The sequence below is a fragment of the Cebidichthys violaceus genome, unplaced genomic scaffold (genome assembly GCF_023349555.1).
Source record: "Cebidichthys violaceus isolate CVI_PGR_0920_01 unplaced genomic scaffold, fCebVio1.0.p SCAF_3, whole genome shotgun sequence".
Classification (NCBI taxonomy): domain Eukaryota; kingdom Metazoa; phylum Chordata; class Actinopteri; order Perciformes; family Stichaeidae; genus Cebidichthys; species Cebidichthys violaceus.
Genome location: NW_027176483.1, coordinates 19,639,087 through 19,655,127, shown reverse-complemented (window position 1 = coordinate 19,655,127; position 16,041 = coordinate 19,639,087). Strand labels below are relative to the sequence as shown.

The 16,041-nt window shown below is 40.8% G+C and overlaps 1 protein-coding gene across 1 annotated transcript in view; it reads left to right on the top strand.

Annotated features, from left to right (window-relative positions):
* trhr2 (thyrotropin releasing hormone receptor 2) overlaps positions 1 to 7,551 on the top strand; it is a 24,775-nt gene extending 17,224 nt beyond the window's left edge. Inside the window, exons 5-6 of the mRNA XM_068723991.1 lie at positions 538 to 661; positions 6,089 to 7,551. Of these exons, the coding sequence (XP_068580092.1) occupies positions 538 to 661; positions 6,089 to 6,670 (706 nt within the window). The 3' untranslated portion in view covers positions 6,671 to 7,551. The remainder of the gene's footprint in view (positions 1 to 537; positions 662 to 6,088) is intronic.
* Positions 7,552 to 16,041: the final 8,490 nt, after the last annotated feature.

Genomic DNA, 16,041 nt, shown 5'->3' with positions numbered 1-16,041 from the left:
CATACCAGGGACAAGTCAAGATGTCTCTTACTAGGCTTGCAGAGTTGAAAGCTTGCTTTAGATTGAGAGGTTGATGACCTTTACCGACCAACACTGATCGAAATACGCTGACATGAAATATCAAGGTCAGTATTACCTCAAAGGTTTGTGGTCTGCATTCAGAAACCTATATTAGTTTTTGCTGGATTTCGAGACCTGTTAAAAAAAACCTACAGCACATGCTAAATGAAAAGCATTACATTACATTACGGTCATTTAGCAGACGCTTTTATCCAAAGTGACTTACAATTCAGTATCTATCTACACACCGTAGACGCAGCTACGGGAGCAATTTTTGGGGTTAAGTGTCTTGCTCAAGGACACATTCACATGAGACTAGAAGAACCGGAGCTGGGGATCAAACCGCCGACCCACTGATGAAAGGCAGCCCTGCTCTCCGCTTATCCACGGTCACCCCTATCACCTCCTATCATCTTAATTTAAACAAGAAACCAGACCAACCAACACATCTAACATTGCTTCTTGTGTTCCCTCCAGCCCTCTGCCCAACCATAGTGACACCAGCGCCACCACACTGCGTCGGAGCTGCAGGGACGCCTCGGATACGGGGAAGGGAGGTCGCCAGGCCCGGCCAAAGAGCGCGCTCTCCTCCAGGAAACAGGTTTTACCCTCATTCAACATTTACCCCACCCCCCTTTCCCATTTTAACCCCTTCCGCGATCTCCTTTCTTGCTGTTTTATCTTGTCTTATCTATCGAGTAATTGCTGTGCGATAGCTTTAGTCACATTTGACCCCGGGTCACGTCTTTGTGTGCGTGTGTGTGTGTGTGTGTGTGATCTGCTGGGAATACAGAGGCCGTGATTCCCTCTTTACAGCATGGTGGTGATGTCCCTTGCTACCCTATTGCCTCAGAAAAGTGCCTCTTATCAGCCGCTGTCCTGGCTGTTACAAAGCCCTGAAGGCAATCGTGGTGGTAATGGCTTCTTTTCCACAGGCTGAGCAGTCAAAGAGCCTTCTTACTGAGAAAGCGCTCTCTCTCTCTCTCTCTCTCTCTCTCTCTCGCTCTCTCTCTCTCTCTTTCTCTCTCTCTCTCCTGGGTTGCACGCTTGCAGCATTTCTGCTTTTGTCTCTGTGCTCTCAGATGTAGAATGTATTCTTTCAGGCGTTTCGGTCTTGAAAGTTTCTACCTTCATAAGCCACTCAGAAAGGTTAGGTCAAAGTTATTTTCATTTATTCTTTAAAAAGTTGTAATTGAAAGGCCATAGTACTATACATCGATTTTTTTTTTTTTTTTGTTTGAAAATATTGCCATATTCAAAAAAAAAAAAATAAACAAGAGATTGGCCTATAAATTTACTGTATTTCTTTCAACTGTACTGCATGTTTCAAAACATTTTGAAACTAACTAAAATGATCAAAAGAGTGTAAATAAGTATAAGTTTTGGCCTTGTGCCGAATACATAAATGTAAATTTAGATTGTATGGACCCAGAAGAAGAAGATGAAATGCTGACCCCTATGTCTTTGGAGCAGGTGCATGGCCATTAACCTTCTTAAGGTTATTATATTTACAAGAAGAAAAAAGGAGCTCCTCCTCATCATCTTTTTGATTTGAAACCCACGGGTCCAAATAAAAAAAAATAAATGACATGCTACAGCAATCGCCGCACTGCTGTGTATTCCCAGTGCTAGGCTGCGGTTGTTTGAGAAAGTGTGTCTATTATGGATCGATTGGTGGGGCAGCAATTACTTCAGATCGGGTGTCAGATCAGGACACTATTTTTGTCCTCAGGTGAGAGGGTTGAGATGTTCAGGTGTAGAGTTAAGGCGCTTTTTTATCTCGACGCTGTTCAAAGCAGGTAGAAAAATAACGGGGCGTAAATTAGCCTAATGCTAAAGGGTCAAATGCAAAGGTCCATTACAGTTTCTGTGTGTGTGTGTGTGTGTGTGTGTGTGTGTGTGTGTGTGTGTGTGTGTGTGTGTGTGTGTGTGTGTGTGTGTGTGTGTGGTGTGTGTGTGTGTGTGTGTGTGTGTGTGTGTGTGTGTGTGTGGTTCTGTAACAATGAAGCACAGCAGTACAGACGGATACGAATAGAATTAGCAGAGTTCATAAACGGGCTAATTGATTAATTGTGTTCAATCTACACAGGAAACGGCTTGAGCTATCAATTTGAGGTCGACCCCGCCGACTTTGAATTACTTTTTTCGGCCAATTGATCTGCGAAGATGTGATGTTTTACAAACTATCGTTATACCGCTGACTTTGAATTGAACAAAACGAAATACCTCGAGGCATCATTCTTTGGTTGGAAATTGTGATGTAAAGCTTTGCAGGCCGGTGAACGAATGATTTTGCGGCAAGCGTTCAAGTGGCGTTCATATCATGATATCATACCTGACCCGTTTTCAGCTTATTTCTCAAGTGAAATGCTGTGCACATAACCATCGGTCTATTCGATTTCAAGCCTGGTATGAACTGCTGGAAGACCAGGCTATTTATGACGACATGTTTTCTGGCTGTGATGCGGCTGCCGGAGCTGAGCATGGCCGCTCTAGACAATGCTTAGGTTCCGCCAGACGCACCACAGCCAACTTCAGAAGTGCTAGACTCCTCCACTGGATGAGGGGATGCACCCAAAACGGGCTCCTCCTCCCCTTCTGTGGTCTTTAAAGTAAGCATTCTCCTTCTGCTAACGGGCATTGTATGTGAAATTTAGATAGCAAATAAATATGAGGATGCATATTTTTAAAATACATTTTCAATTCATGTTCATAACTGGACTTTTAACTACATTAAATGTGTCTGTAGGCTACAGCACAACAAACAACAAAAACTACTTACAAATGTTGAGAAATTTTAAATACCAATACATTGTTTTGTGAAATATTTTGCTTTTCATTATTTATTTAGAATATTAATAAAATGAAATCATCCTTAAGTGAAATGAATTGCTTCCGTGGACTGAAAATCATCGTTTTATTTGATGGCCTTCCCTTGGAGTCCTGTTCATATCCACTTGTTTAAACTTGAGCAGCTTTAAGGTTTTAATGTGCGTAGGCTTGTAATTTGGACTTTTTTTTTTTTTTTTTTATCAAATAACCAGATATGTTCTAACACTGTTGCTCATGTTTTGTCCTTTTTGTTTTATGCCCAGCTGAGATGTGAATGTGCTCTAATTGCTATAGTCACTTAAACAATGTCTCTGCAGAAAAACATTGTTCCTTCTGTACTGCTGGATGCCTTCTTAAAAGGACTTCTCCCAAGTTCCAACTGAGACTTATTGCATCTGCAGGTTGTGCAAAATCCCAGATTACACGATAACCCTTTCATTGAATGGGTCTCGAACACTTTACCTTCCCATGCAACCTTTAGCAGAGGTTGTTTCTGTGTCACTGTGTTCGCTGTGAGTGTCTCTGCATGAACAGGGGGCCTGGCTGAAACTGAACTCTTTTGCGAGAGCAGAGAGAAGATCCTAATCTCGTGTGTTCAAGGGGCTCCATCTAGGAGCAGAAGATTTGCATAATGTGATTTAGGATTTACATTGAAGTTTCCTTAATGCCGCAGATGGTTTTGCTCTCTCAGTTCTTCAATGGGCACTTCATGCTCTTTTATTCTTTTGATAGGCAAACTCAATCTGATACGAGTTTGATAAACTTGTGTATGCCAAAGAATGGCACTTTTATGATTAGATATTAATACAGTGTGGCGTGAGATTGTATAGTTTTTAATCTCTGAGAGTCTCTTCATGTTTGTGATCTGCTCAAGTGCATGTTGAGGAGGACAGATGGGGAAGCGTGGTCATTGTTTCCCCAGGCGAGTCGATAGCATCAGATGCTAAATGTGACTTCTTTGGCTCAGTGGGCTAAACAGTGCATCCGTTGGCTTCTGGATTCAGTCTGCAAGCTGAAAAAAAATCTCTGATTTGTTTGTAATGCCGGAGTCAAGTACCCTGCTGCTGCATAATTACAGTCTTAATATGCATATTCAAAATGTCACTCCGATGCTTTCTGTCTCATTATGGCAGCGGAGAGATAATTAGAAAGCTCTCTTCCCCGCCTCCTTCATATTCAATTAAACACTTTATTGTTTATGAGTTTATCCTTTTTTAACTACCTGCCGAGGTGACTGTCACTGGCTACGGACACGGGACCCTTATCTCAAAAAGCATTTTGCAGCGAGGAGGCGTTGGCATGATACCTGGGGAACGTGGCTGCAGGGTCTGGAAGGGGGAGGGGGTAGGTGTGTTATTTGCCACTGATAAGACTAATCACTTGAGTCTTAAAGGCTGACTAGCTCTATTCCCCTCCCCTGTCTTGAAGGGGAGGGAAGGGGGAAAATGGCGGCGCCGTTACCATGGAAACCAGCCAGTGGACCGGTAGGGTGGGGACACCTTTCTGAGACGCTACAGTGCTTTGCCATTTGAGGTTGAACGTGCCTTGCTGTCCGTTTTGGATCTCTTGGTTGGCTGCCGTTTCGTATGTTTGTGTCACACATGTAGAAAACATGGACAGAGTCTCTGTGACTCCCATCTAGCTAAAACGGTGCTATCGGTGAAAAACGAGGCGGAATCTGCTACTACATTGAAGAAGGTTGGTGTTCAGATGTCACAGTGTTGCTTCAACACTGTGACATCATGCAGCCCTGACTTGGAAACCCTTTTTCAGAGACTGTAAACCATTTTATTCACCGTGGGAGTTCTCCTCGTTCATTCCGGTCGGTGTTTACATCCCACCTCAGGCCTGTTAGTGAGGCGCTCCAACGCCTGGCTGAACAGATAACCTACACGGAGCACAAACATCCAGACTCATTGTTCTTGGGGACTTTAACAGAGCAAAGAACTGCCTAAATACAGACAGCATATTAAGTGTAGCACCAGGGGCAAAAACACACTGGACCACTGCTACACTGTAATAAAGGATGCATATCGCTCAGTCCCCCCCAGCTTTGGGACTCTCTGATCATTGTCTGGTTCATCTTCTCCCGACCTACAGGCAGGAACTAAAATCTGTAAAGCCTGTGATGAAGACTGTGAGGAGATGGACCAACGAGGCAAAGCTGGAGTTACAGCCCTGCTTTGTCTGCACTGATTGGAGTGTTTTTGAGGCTGCTGCTACAGACCTGAATGAGCTCACTGACACTGTGACATCGTACATCGGTTTCTGTGAGGACATGTATGTGTGCCGACTAAAACCTTCTGCATATAAACAACAATAAACCCTGTATCCTGGGCACAGTGGGCAGTACCTGCTGTTCCTCTCTCATCTCCATCACCTTCTCTCTTTATTTTTAACTCCGTCTCTTCTCTTCCCAAAGCTGAGCTTTAAATGACACTCGTTTTTACAGAAAGAAAACACATGGAGGCTATTTGGTGGTGAAAGTGAAAATGGCCGTAATCATTGCCACTGTTTAATGTAGGGGGACTCCACAGGAGCTATCGGTCAGATGAGGTCTGAGGATGAATAGCACTGAACTACAAGCAGTCCGCTAGTAAAACTATCTAGTTATCTGAATCATGAGCTGCATCAGCTTTCCTCAAGTTGTTGACAAAATGAAAGAACCACCGTGCTGAGTAAATATTTTGTAGTACCGACACAATCCTCCACTTCATCAGGTCACTGCCACACACACACACACATACACAAACAATGACAGCAGTCAGATGAGGAAGTTTGTTTATCTTGGCGTTGTTATTTTTAGTCAGAAAATACTGAGGTCAGGACCTCAATGGTGGATACGTCCATGTCGGCAAGCTCAAATGTTGAGTCGGTCCCTCAACTTTCCTCGAGGAACTTGATTATTTAGCTTGAAGCCCTCTCAAAATGGCCGCCATTTAAAAAAAAAAAAAAAGTTAAACCTCGTGTAAATTTAGACTGGATATCGTTTTATATTGGAGTTTAAAGTTTTAGTGGTTTGGTTTAAATTCAGTATTTCCTAATTTTAAGCTTGTTTTAAAGTTAAACCATAATTGTGTTTAAAATGAATCCTTGTTGGTGCAACCCAGCCGTAGAGGCTTCTTTTACACAATATTTCCTATCACATCTGTTTGAAGGGGTTTTAATGGGCTGTACCTCTCGCTCTTCCCTACAGGTGACGAAGATGCTGGCAGTAGTGGTGATCGTATTTGCTCTTCTGTGGATGCCCTACCGGACTTTAGTTTTGATCAACTCTTTTGTGTCCACGCCCTATCTGGATGCCTGGTTCCTCCTGTTCTGTCGGACATGCATCTATGCCAACAGTGCTATAAACCCTGTGATATACAATGTCATGTCTCAGAAGTTTCGCTCAGCATTCCGTGGGCTTTACCGCTGCCAACCGCCAGAGGGAAATCAGAGGACGCTGTCAATGATCCAGACGGGCTTCGGCACCATTCGAGACCCCCGAGGCTCCCAGGCCAATAGCAATGGAACCAATGACAACGCAAGGAGAGACCTCTTGAATACTGCCACTGATGTAACTCCAAAGCAGAATGGAAGTGGTCATCAGGAGACGGCAACAGCCAATGGCAAGAAAGCAGACCATCCCATCGACATAAGCCCAGCCACTAGCTTTGGTGTGGTTCCAGCTGAGACGACGCCATCTGGTGATGAGTTGGTTTTGCCTTCATTAGATGATACTACAGTTTATTTAGCAGACAGACTTGCAACACACGATAAGCAGGAGAGCATGTAAACTTCTGTATCGCCACATTATAGGATATCTATAGATTTGAAGGCAACATTAGAATTCAATGCGAAAAAAAACAAAACTATCTATCCAGTGGATTGATCATGGGCAGGATCCGATTTCGGTCAAAACTAAGAACCATGAGCGTTTATTTTATGATTTCAAAGTGGTAGATTTCGCCTTGACCACTGAGATCACAGGGAATAGATGAAAGATCATAAGTAAATGGCCTGTTTATACTGTCGTATGGAAATTATTTCTTCCGTCACTAAATCTGTTCAAAATTGCACGTCAAAATGTTGGCTCATAAATGAATTAGCGTTTGTAGAAAAGAGGCTGATTTTACTCTTCAAAAATACACAATCTGAATCTCGTTCTGAACCGAGACCTTCAGATATTAGAAATTCAAGTGTATATACAACGAAAAATGAATAATTTGCTCTTTGAAAAGACTGTAATTCAAATTAGTCCAATCACATATCTTGCACAGACTCTACACACGTGGATAAAAAGGAAGGCATAATGATATTTTAACATTAACATTTCTAATTAAAAGCACACATTCTATGACTGTGCTCATGTTTTCTAATCCATCACGCATCCTCCAGTCACCTAGGATTCATTGTTCAGAGACGGTTTAAAAGAAACACACTTTCTATTCCTCTAGTGGTACAATAGCAGTCACTGACTCATACTTGAGCGTAGATCAAGACAATTCTGTTTAGAAGATTTTGTAGTTTACCAAACAGTGTTAAAGGCTAGGTAGGGGGGGTAATTAACTGTATATTGTGACGTTTCTGTTTTTATTTGGAACACATAGTGATCATATATGACTACAAAGGACTGCTCTAAGAATCCAAACCTGAGGTAAAGGCCTCATTAAAGTACCATGGGCTTTGGGGGGTGGGGGGGTGGGGGGGGTGGGGGGGGGGGGTAAGACTTTTTTTTTTTTTTTTTCAAGGCCCTCCCCCAAGAACCATCAGGACTTAACCATTGCCACGTCCAACCTGCGCAAACCTCAGCAACGCATCGATCCCTGCGTCAACAATCTCTCATGACTGTGGTTGAATCTGTTGCTGCACAAAATGCAAATCATGTAATCATTATGAACCAATTGTGAAAATTTGTTCATTAGGCTAAACGCCAACAAATAGGGATTGAAGTAGAATATTTCGTGATATAACAACTTGACTTTTGGACTGGGACAAGGACTGAGTGCTGCATCGCTTACTGTGTGTGTGTGTGTGTGTGTGTGTGTGTGTGTGTGTGTGTGTGTGTGTGTGTGTGTGTGTGTGTGTGTGTGTGTGTGTGTGTGTGTGGTGTGTGTGTAATGAGTTGAGTGTCTCTTTGTGTCACTCTTCATTCAGTCAGTCAGTATGACAAACAGATCTCAGTCCAATATTCAGCTGGCAGGTTGTGTCCCAGAAAGAAGCCCTACTGTCGTCGCGTCTTCACACACATCTCGTAGCCCAGAGCCCTCTGTCCTGTTCAGTCTGGAGTAGACCTACTGCACATATCAAGCAGGACTTTTTGGTTTTCTCTGTGCAAATTGTATTTTATCCGTTTCCCCCCCCCAAGCCTTGTGGGCCCTTTTTATGTCACCAGTAAGCCCATGCATTAAGACGGCTGTGCATGAAACTCCTCATTTTTGGTCTTTTTTTTTTTTTTTTTTTTGTTGCTTGTTCAAAATGACTTGCCAAGTTACTTTGTTGGTGAATTCTGAATCCCTTGAGAGGGACATAATGTGACTTTCTGGAGACATAGTCTTCCTTTGCAGGAGTATTTTTAACAAACATGGCAATGTTGTTGTTTTTTAGCCTTAAGCCAGATATGCGATTTAGAAATCTAAAATACTGATCTGTATAAAAGTCCATTAAATAATCAACATAATCATTATGTGTATTATCATCAACATCATTAACACCAAAAACTGAAGGAATTAGAACCATCATTTAGTATACACCCTGATCATGCATTGACATTCCTGTGTATAGTTCAGAGTTAGTCTGCTGATTTAACGTTAGGTGTTAACACGTAGTCCTCTTTAATGAGTGTGGAAAACATGGAGACACTGACTGGCGTCGTGCTCTTTTATTTGCTCCTGTATATGGATAAACCTGACATGTGTAAACTAGACTTTTGATATTTTTTTCCAAAATATAAAAAAAAGATGTTAGGTGTTTCCTCCTGAACTGTATTGTTGTCAGAATGCTAACACATTAAACACATAAAATTTTGGCCAGATATGTAATTCTACTTCAACTCCCATGCATTCCAAAGACATCCAATATGTACAACTAAGAACTGATACTTGGTCTGAGATGTTTTTCCACTGCTTATCCTCACTGACAAAGACAACGTACGTGTTAAGAACCATACTGTACAGCTAAGGAGTGCATTTTTTCTTGACATTTTATATCATTTGCACTCCTTTGCCTCTGACCTTAGCGCAGCTAGAGAGCTCATTATCAGTCCTTTAGTCGGGATAAAAGCCTCATCTCAGGACATAGAGATCCACATTGAACTACCAGTTCCTTTTTTTTCTGCTGCATTGAGAGTTGATCTTTATATGCATGCTTCATAGCATTTCATTACAGGGAACAAATCTTTGAAAAGAACACTTAGATTTTTTTGCTATCTTACCAAGGATAAAGGGAGAAGATTGACAATAAATCCCAGCACAGTAATCCAGGCCTAGCTTAGCATGTTTTATTCAGTTTAAAGGAACTGACCACGTGTTACCTGGAATTTCTTGAACGGAGAATCAAAGAACAGAAAAAAAGTCTTGATGAAATGAAGTCAATGGGGGCTGCGTTTAACAACAGCACAACTATAACAAAAGTATTTCAAAATAGTTAGGCATTAGCAAGGATTTGCTTCAGTCAACTTGTCCCATAAATCAGCTCCAACTTTAACTGATGACAACACAGTCATTCCAATACCTTAGCACCTTAGCATGCACATTTGACTATGATGTATTGAGTGGTATTAGCTGCCTGGCATTATCTTTAATGTAAGAAAGTGAGTGTAAATAACTTGTTATCTAGTTAGCAGCTTGTCGGTTAAATGTGAACTCTGAAGCTATTATTCCGAAGGGAAATTAAGAAAAGTACGAATGAAGCTCTCTGCATGTAAACCTGTTTTTGTTCCTTTCTCTGTCATTATTATAGTTACTGTAAATGATGAAGTACAGTGTAAGTGTATGTACGTTATGATTGGATTGTTTGTTTTTTTTCTCTTTTTTTTCTGGAATTTCTAAAATGCACTGCATGCCTACACTGATCTTGCTGAACCTAGTTTGCTTTTGACGTAATTATAATTAGTACACAAAATATATTTGTGTTTTTATGTTCCCATAAGTTTGCTTCATTACTATTGAGTGAGCAGAAATTCTTCTAATTTATTTACAGGATACTTTAGCTTTTATAAAATGTGCTATGTGAATGTAGCTGATGTTAAATGACAATAAATAGCGTAAAAACATTTGCAGACTTATTATGAATTTAGGAAAAATTGAATGATTGTTTTGAGCATAACAAGCTGTAATCGCAACAATGACATATCATCCTATAGAGCCTTTCACACTTTGTAAGCGATGATGACTCGGGTAAGTGTGCGCACGCAGTTTGGCAACCAAAGTACGGCAGAGTGCAACAGCTTTGCAAGAACATTAACCACCAATGATCCATGAGCTGTCAGTGAGTGGATAGAATACATTAGCAAGTGGTCCAATATTTAGTGTCCACATATATACAAGTAACTGGTGGAGAAACTTAGCGTGTCTTAACTCGTCTCGATTGGCTGGAGCAAAATGCCACTTCTGTTGAAAACATGCGTGCGCATATTTTTGATGACGTTGGGTGTATCTAAAGTTCTTTAAATGTTCCAACATGTTTAGCGTCTGTAGCTTGTTTTCTGTCTGTTGGTGGTGCTGGATATGCAGTGGGTTCATCAGAGCAGCCGTCTCTGACTGAAAGCTGAGTTTGTGGTTGGTAAACCGAAAAACAATTAGCTGAAATATTTCAAAAAACGCTCCATGGAATTGAGAGGAAGCGCAGAGTTGGTGATAATCCTCTGTGGGTTTGTCTAGCAGCCTCTTTTACAATTGCACATAATTATATGATCGATTACAAGAAAAGAAAGTTCACACCAAAAGGACAATAACTGCTTTCTTTTCTTACAAAGCTACACGATGCTGAAGTGACGATAGATTCTTAAAGTGGAATTGTTTCACCTGTGTACCAATGACAAGCTCTCCATCATTCTCCTAATATGTAGAGAGAGAGAGAGAGAGAGAGAGAGAGAGAGAGAGAGAGAGAGAGAGAGAGAGAGAGGAGAGAGAGAGGAGAGAGAGAGGAGAGAGAGAGAGAGGAGAGAGAGAGAGAGAGAGAGAGAGAGAGAGAGAGAGAGAGAGAGAGAGGAGAGAGAGAGAGAGAGAGAGAGAGAGAATTCATTTGGTGATGAAGTAATTATAAAGTCTTTAGTTTCTATACGCCTGGATGTGTGTGGGTGTGTGTGTGGGTACGTGTGCATTGCTTACAGAGAGTTGTCTATATGAAAGAAGAGTACACACAAACAAGGAAATGCAATTCAAGTAAAATTTCCTCTATGGTTAAGAAGTCTCTGACAGCTTCTGAAGGGACAACAGTTGAATGACAATTTTTGAATTATTTCTATAATATTGGCACAGAGCACAGTGACTCACCCACTTATTTCTGCACACTTGAAAAGACACTTTGAAAAGACTGTTATTATAAAGGATAATTGCATTGGATGATTACAACGTGTGAATTGGCTGATCCTAGCATTGTATATCTCTCTTGGTCCTGCAAGTGTAAGTGTGTGTGTCTAATTCTAAGTCATTATTTAGCCCTGGAGAGCTGCTGGTTTGTTGTTTTACACAATCTGTAATCACTGATTTTCAAATGTATTGATTTCTTAAAGTGGCTTTATCTGCAGCAAGATGATGTTTTGGTTGATGTTTTCAGATCTAAGCAATGCGCTCTGATGATTGGCTGTGATTTTACAGTATGTGCAGTGCAGTGGCTTTCTTTCAGTATTTTGGAAAAAAAGTCAATAAAACCTATTTGTTGAAGTGTGTGTCTCTCAGTCAACTCTTTTGGATTGTTACTTCGAGTGGTACATCGTTGTGAACGGTGGTTTTCTCAAACAATGACACTGACAAGACCGCTGCTGTCGATTATTGCAGTAATTGAGTATTCTACCGATTGTTCCATCAAATAATCAAGTAATCGGATAAGATATAATACAAAAAAAAGACATACACATTGCCTTAAAGGTGTGCAATTTAACTTTCAGAACTGCAAGTTTTAACCGCTCACGTATAATGGTAATGTTCTCTTGCATTTTGAGAGCAAAAGTAAGCTAACTGAGGAACATCATAACTAGAGACCAAATAGATTTACGGTCATAACTAGCCATTATATATAGCCATAAGTAACATACATTCTTTACTAGCCATCTCAACCATCACTCATATTGATTTACAAATGCAAACAGATGTACCTTGTGTGACACAGGATAATGTTAAAATTTGGATATGACAAGTTATCGTTGATTGAAGTTTAGCTTTAAAGGGCAACATTGTCTTCTCTTGTCATATTGTAAGAGCAACGCCCCATATTGTCTCTGAATAGATACATAGGATGTGCTACAAAGAGAAGAAAAGAAAGAAGTTTGTGATAGATGTCAAATTAAATTATCTAAAAAAAATAAAAATTCTCCATGGTTATCATTAAATCCACACTGGCTCATTTATGTATGTTTTAAGAATGAATGTAAATTCATAGCAAACTTTTTTGTTTTGTCCTTTCATTACAGGGGAAGTGGTGGGACTTACATTATGGATATTTGAATTAGCAATGAGGAAAAATTAGCATAAGAAAAAGTAGCGAGGTGAAGAGGGCCCTTCAGCGCCTGTGCTATGGCTTCACTATCAGCTTTGAACTTGGACTGACAGATGATCCGTTCAATGCGACAGAACTGCAGCTGACATTCACACATGCTCTGCGGTTGAAGTGGAGCAGCAGTAATCTCATTTGGGACATGAAAAGACGTAGCCCATTTCTGCTCTAATTAGTCAGTTTATTCCTCTATTTGTGAAAATGTGACTGAATGTCTATTTCAGTGATTCTCAACTGGTGGGTCCGCGACCCAAAAGTGGGACGCGGATCCGTTTTCAGTGGGTCGCGGGCCTTTGCCTGAATTAAAAAAAAAAGAAAAATCCTGTGCTTTTATTTTGAAGGGGATTTTTTTATGCAGCGGAGTTATTCACACTCCTTAACAGTATTTGGCGTGAATGCCTTGTAATGCTAATAGACACCCATTTCACAGTATAGAAGAACACCCACAAAGTTTGTTTTCTTGATAATTGAGCGAAACGCAAGTATGACACCGACTACATGAGAGATGGGTTTTCTTACATTGACAACAAAAGAGGACAAAAACCTCTGGTTCTGGCACAAGAAAGCATGAAGCCGTCAAAACTGAAACAAAACACTCTTCTCTCAAAGATAAACCTGTTGAGTACTTTTGAAGATGACTTGAAGACCCGAGGACATCACAAAAGTGTTTTACTTACCTGTAGCCATGGACATGGACGTGTTGGATCAATCCGCAGCAGATGAACTGAAAACTATTCCTCTGTCAAATGACACTATAAGTAGGCGAATTGAAGACATGTCGGATGACATCAAACAACAGACCACAGCTCGAAATAAGGCAAGCGGTCATTTTGCATTACAAATGGACGAATCTACAGACATAAACAAATCAGTTTTACTGGTTTACGTGAAACGTGTGGGACGGGGACTGACATGAACAAGAGAGCTCCCTACTACTACGACTGCAGAGGACATCTTCAGCTGAGGTTCAAACTGCACCATCTTTTCATTAAATACATTTGAGAAGTAGAACATTTGGGTCGAGGCTTGTCATTAAGGGGTGATGGTGGGTCTCGCAGCCAGACCAGTTGAGAACCACTGGTCTAGTTCACAGACCCCTACAGGTCGAGGGGACCGGACAGTGGTGTAGGTCTAACACAGATCTTGAATCTCTGATGAACTCTTTTCCAAGTGGCCATTCACTTTGGAGTGTCACCGTAATGTTCACACATGGCCGTGGAGCGCATGAACAGGTTAAATGTTTTTAACTGGAACGTGAACATGAACATCCTTCACCATGGATACCGGTTGGCACCTTCCTCATTCAGCTGCTGAGCCGTTTATTTGATTCACAGCTTTAGGATAAAGTGTAATATTCAGAAATTTCTCAAACAGAGGGGAAGAAGGCCATAGAGGAGAAGAAGGCCACTGAGGAGAAGAAGCAGCAGCCCCCACCCTTGCACTCTTTGTTCCATCAGCAAGCAGGGCAGGAGTCAGCAGGTCCAGGTCAAAATCAAAAGTATTTAATATTGTTAACAGAAGCCAAAACAATCACAAACCAAATTACACTATCGATAGTAAAATATTTCAAGAAATATGAGACCCCGTTCATACCACAGGACAGATTGATGTATCTGCCCCATGGTACGAAGGAAGTCTGATTCTCTCAGGGGACAAACAGCTCCTTTGCCCACCCAGAGTTACATTCCTCAACCTATCGATCAGCTCCACGATTGGCTGAAGTCCAATGGGCTCCTCCTTGGATCCTGACCCATTGTCCTGGGCAGACACCTCAGTGAACTACCCTCTTCCCCCGCAGATTTACACCTTCTGACATTCCTCAAACCTCCATCACAGACACTCAATATACATTCAATGACCACACTCCTTGGTTTAACACTACCTAAGTAAACACACTGTGACACATAATATCCAGCACTAGGAATGCTTTAAACTTAAAATTCCACACAATTGCAAATACATTATTGATAACCGGGCCGTGGTGCTGCTTGGTAGCAGGGCTGACTGCAGGTTTTTGGCACTGTAATTGGCTTCTGTCACTGTAGCAAGTGGTGACCAGTTCCCCCAACAGAGAACCGAGTCAACTTTTCCTAACCCTGCTGTTTACGAGGGTAAAAAATACGATTCCACAGGACTCGCAGAGGGGGGCCAACTGAGGAGAAATCTGAACCCTGAGGCAGATTTTACGACAGAACTGCTGAGAGAGGGAGAGAGAGCGACCAGGTCGAGATGCCCCCTTTGGACCGATGGAGCCAGAGGAAACCCAAGAGCTCCAGAGACTGGTCCACGTCAGAGCAGGGGCGGACTGGGGGGAAAAAGTGTCCCGGGAGTTACTGTCAGACCGGCCCACTCAATACACGGCGCGCTGCCCATTTCAAGTGTCCTTTTACCCATTTAATTTAGAGGGTACAGTTCTCTTCCATGAGGTCCAGTATCTCCATGCCACTTTCGCCTCTCAGACCTGCTAAAATCTCCTGTTTTTTATATGATGGCATTTCATTTTTGAATCGTTAAGTTTTCCTCACAAGAGGGATTGTTGGGCAGGATAAACAAATCTAGAGATACCATATGTTTTACTCATAAAAACTGGCGAACAAGGACAAATCCCCTTGAAGCCACATGTTGAATATAACTTAGTTTTTTTGTATTTTGGGCTTGAAATAATTTTCCTGTCTTTTTTTGGAACTATGAATTCCTAGGTATTTAACATTTTTAAAACTAGTAAATCACATAATAAAGTTTCCTCTATGTTGTAGCGACATACGATTTTACATTTTGAAACATTGTTTTTGGCCTTTTGCCAGAAAGAAGGATGTTATCTTATTGATTACTTTCTCAATATAATGTTATTCTGATCTCCCTCACAACAAATCTTAAAACCTTTTATACCCGAGGCCTATTTGCAGGCCTCAGCTAGAATAAAGATAAGAAATACCTAATTAAGTGTATAATTAAATAAAAAAATAAAAAAAATAAAAAAAAATAATAATTTTTTTAATATATTTTTGAGATGAGAAAAATCATGGAACTATCAGAATACATGTTACAGGTTAACATAAGATAAGGATGGAACACAGCACAACTTGGAAAATTCAAAAGCTCGCTCTGGAAAACCAGCAATTTCAGGATATTGTTTTTTGGAAAGTATGGAAATCCAAGATTTTAAATATGCTCAGCTCTTAGAACAACTGATATAGGCTCTATATACACAGTTATACATAGATACAGTGAAACATGTATAAAATATAGAGCATATAAAATTAAAAAACTGATTAAATATTCCAATATTTGAATAAAAAAATATTTTTTTAAATTCAAAAACACTCTATATCACTTCTATGTATCACTCCTGATGTTCAATGAATCAAAAGACAGAAGATTGGACCTTTTTTGAGTGTTTTAAGCTCTTTCTAAGCCCTTTTTAGTTGTTTAGTTTAAGATCAAATACTGCTT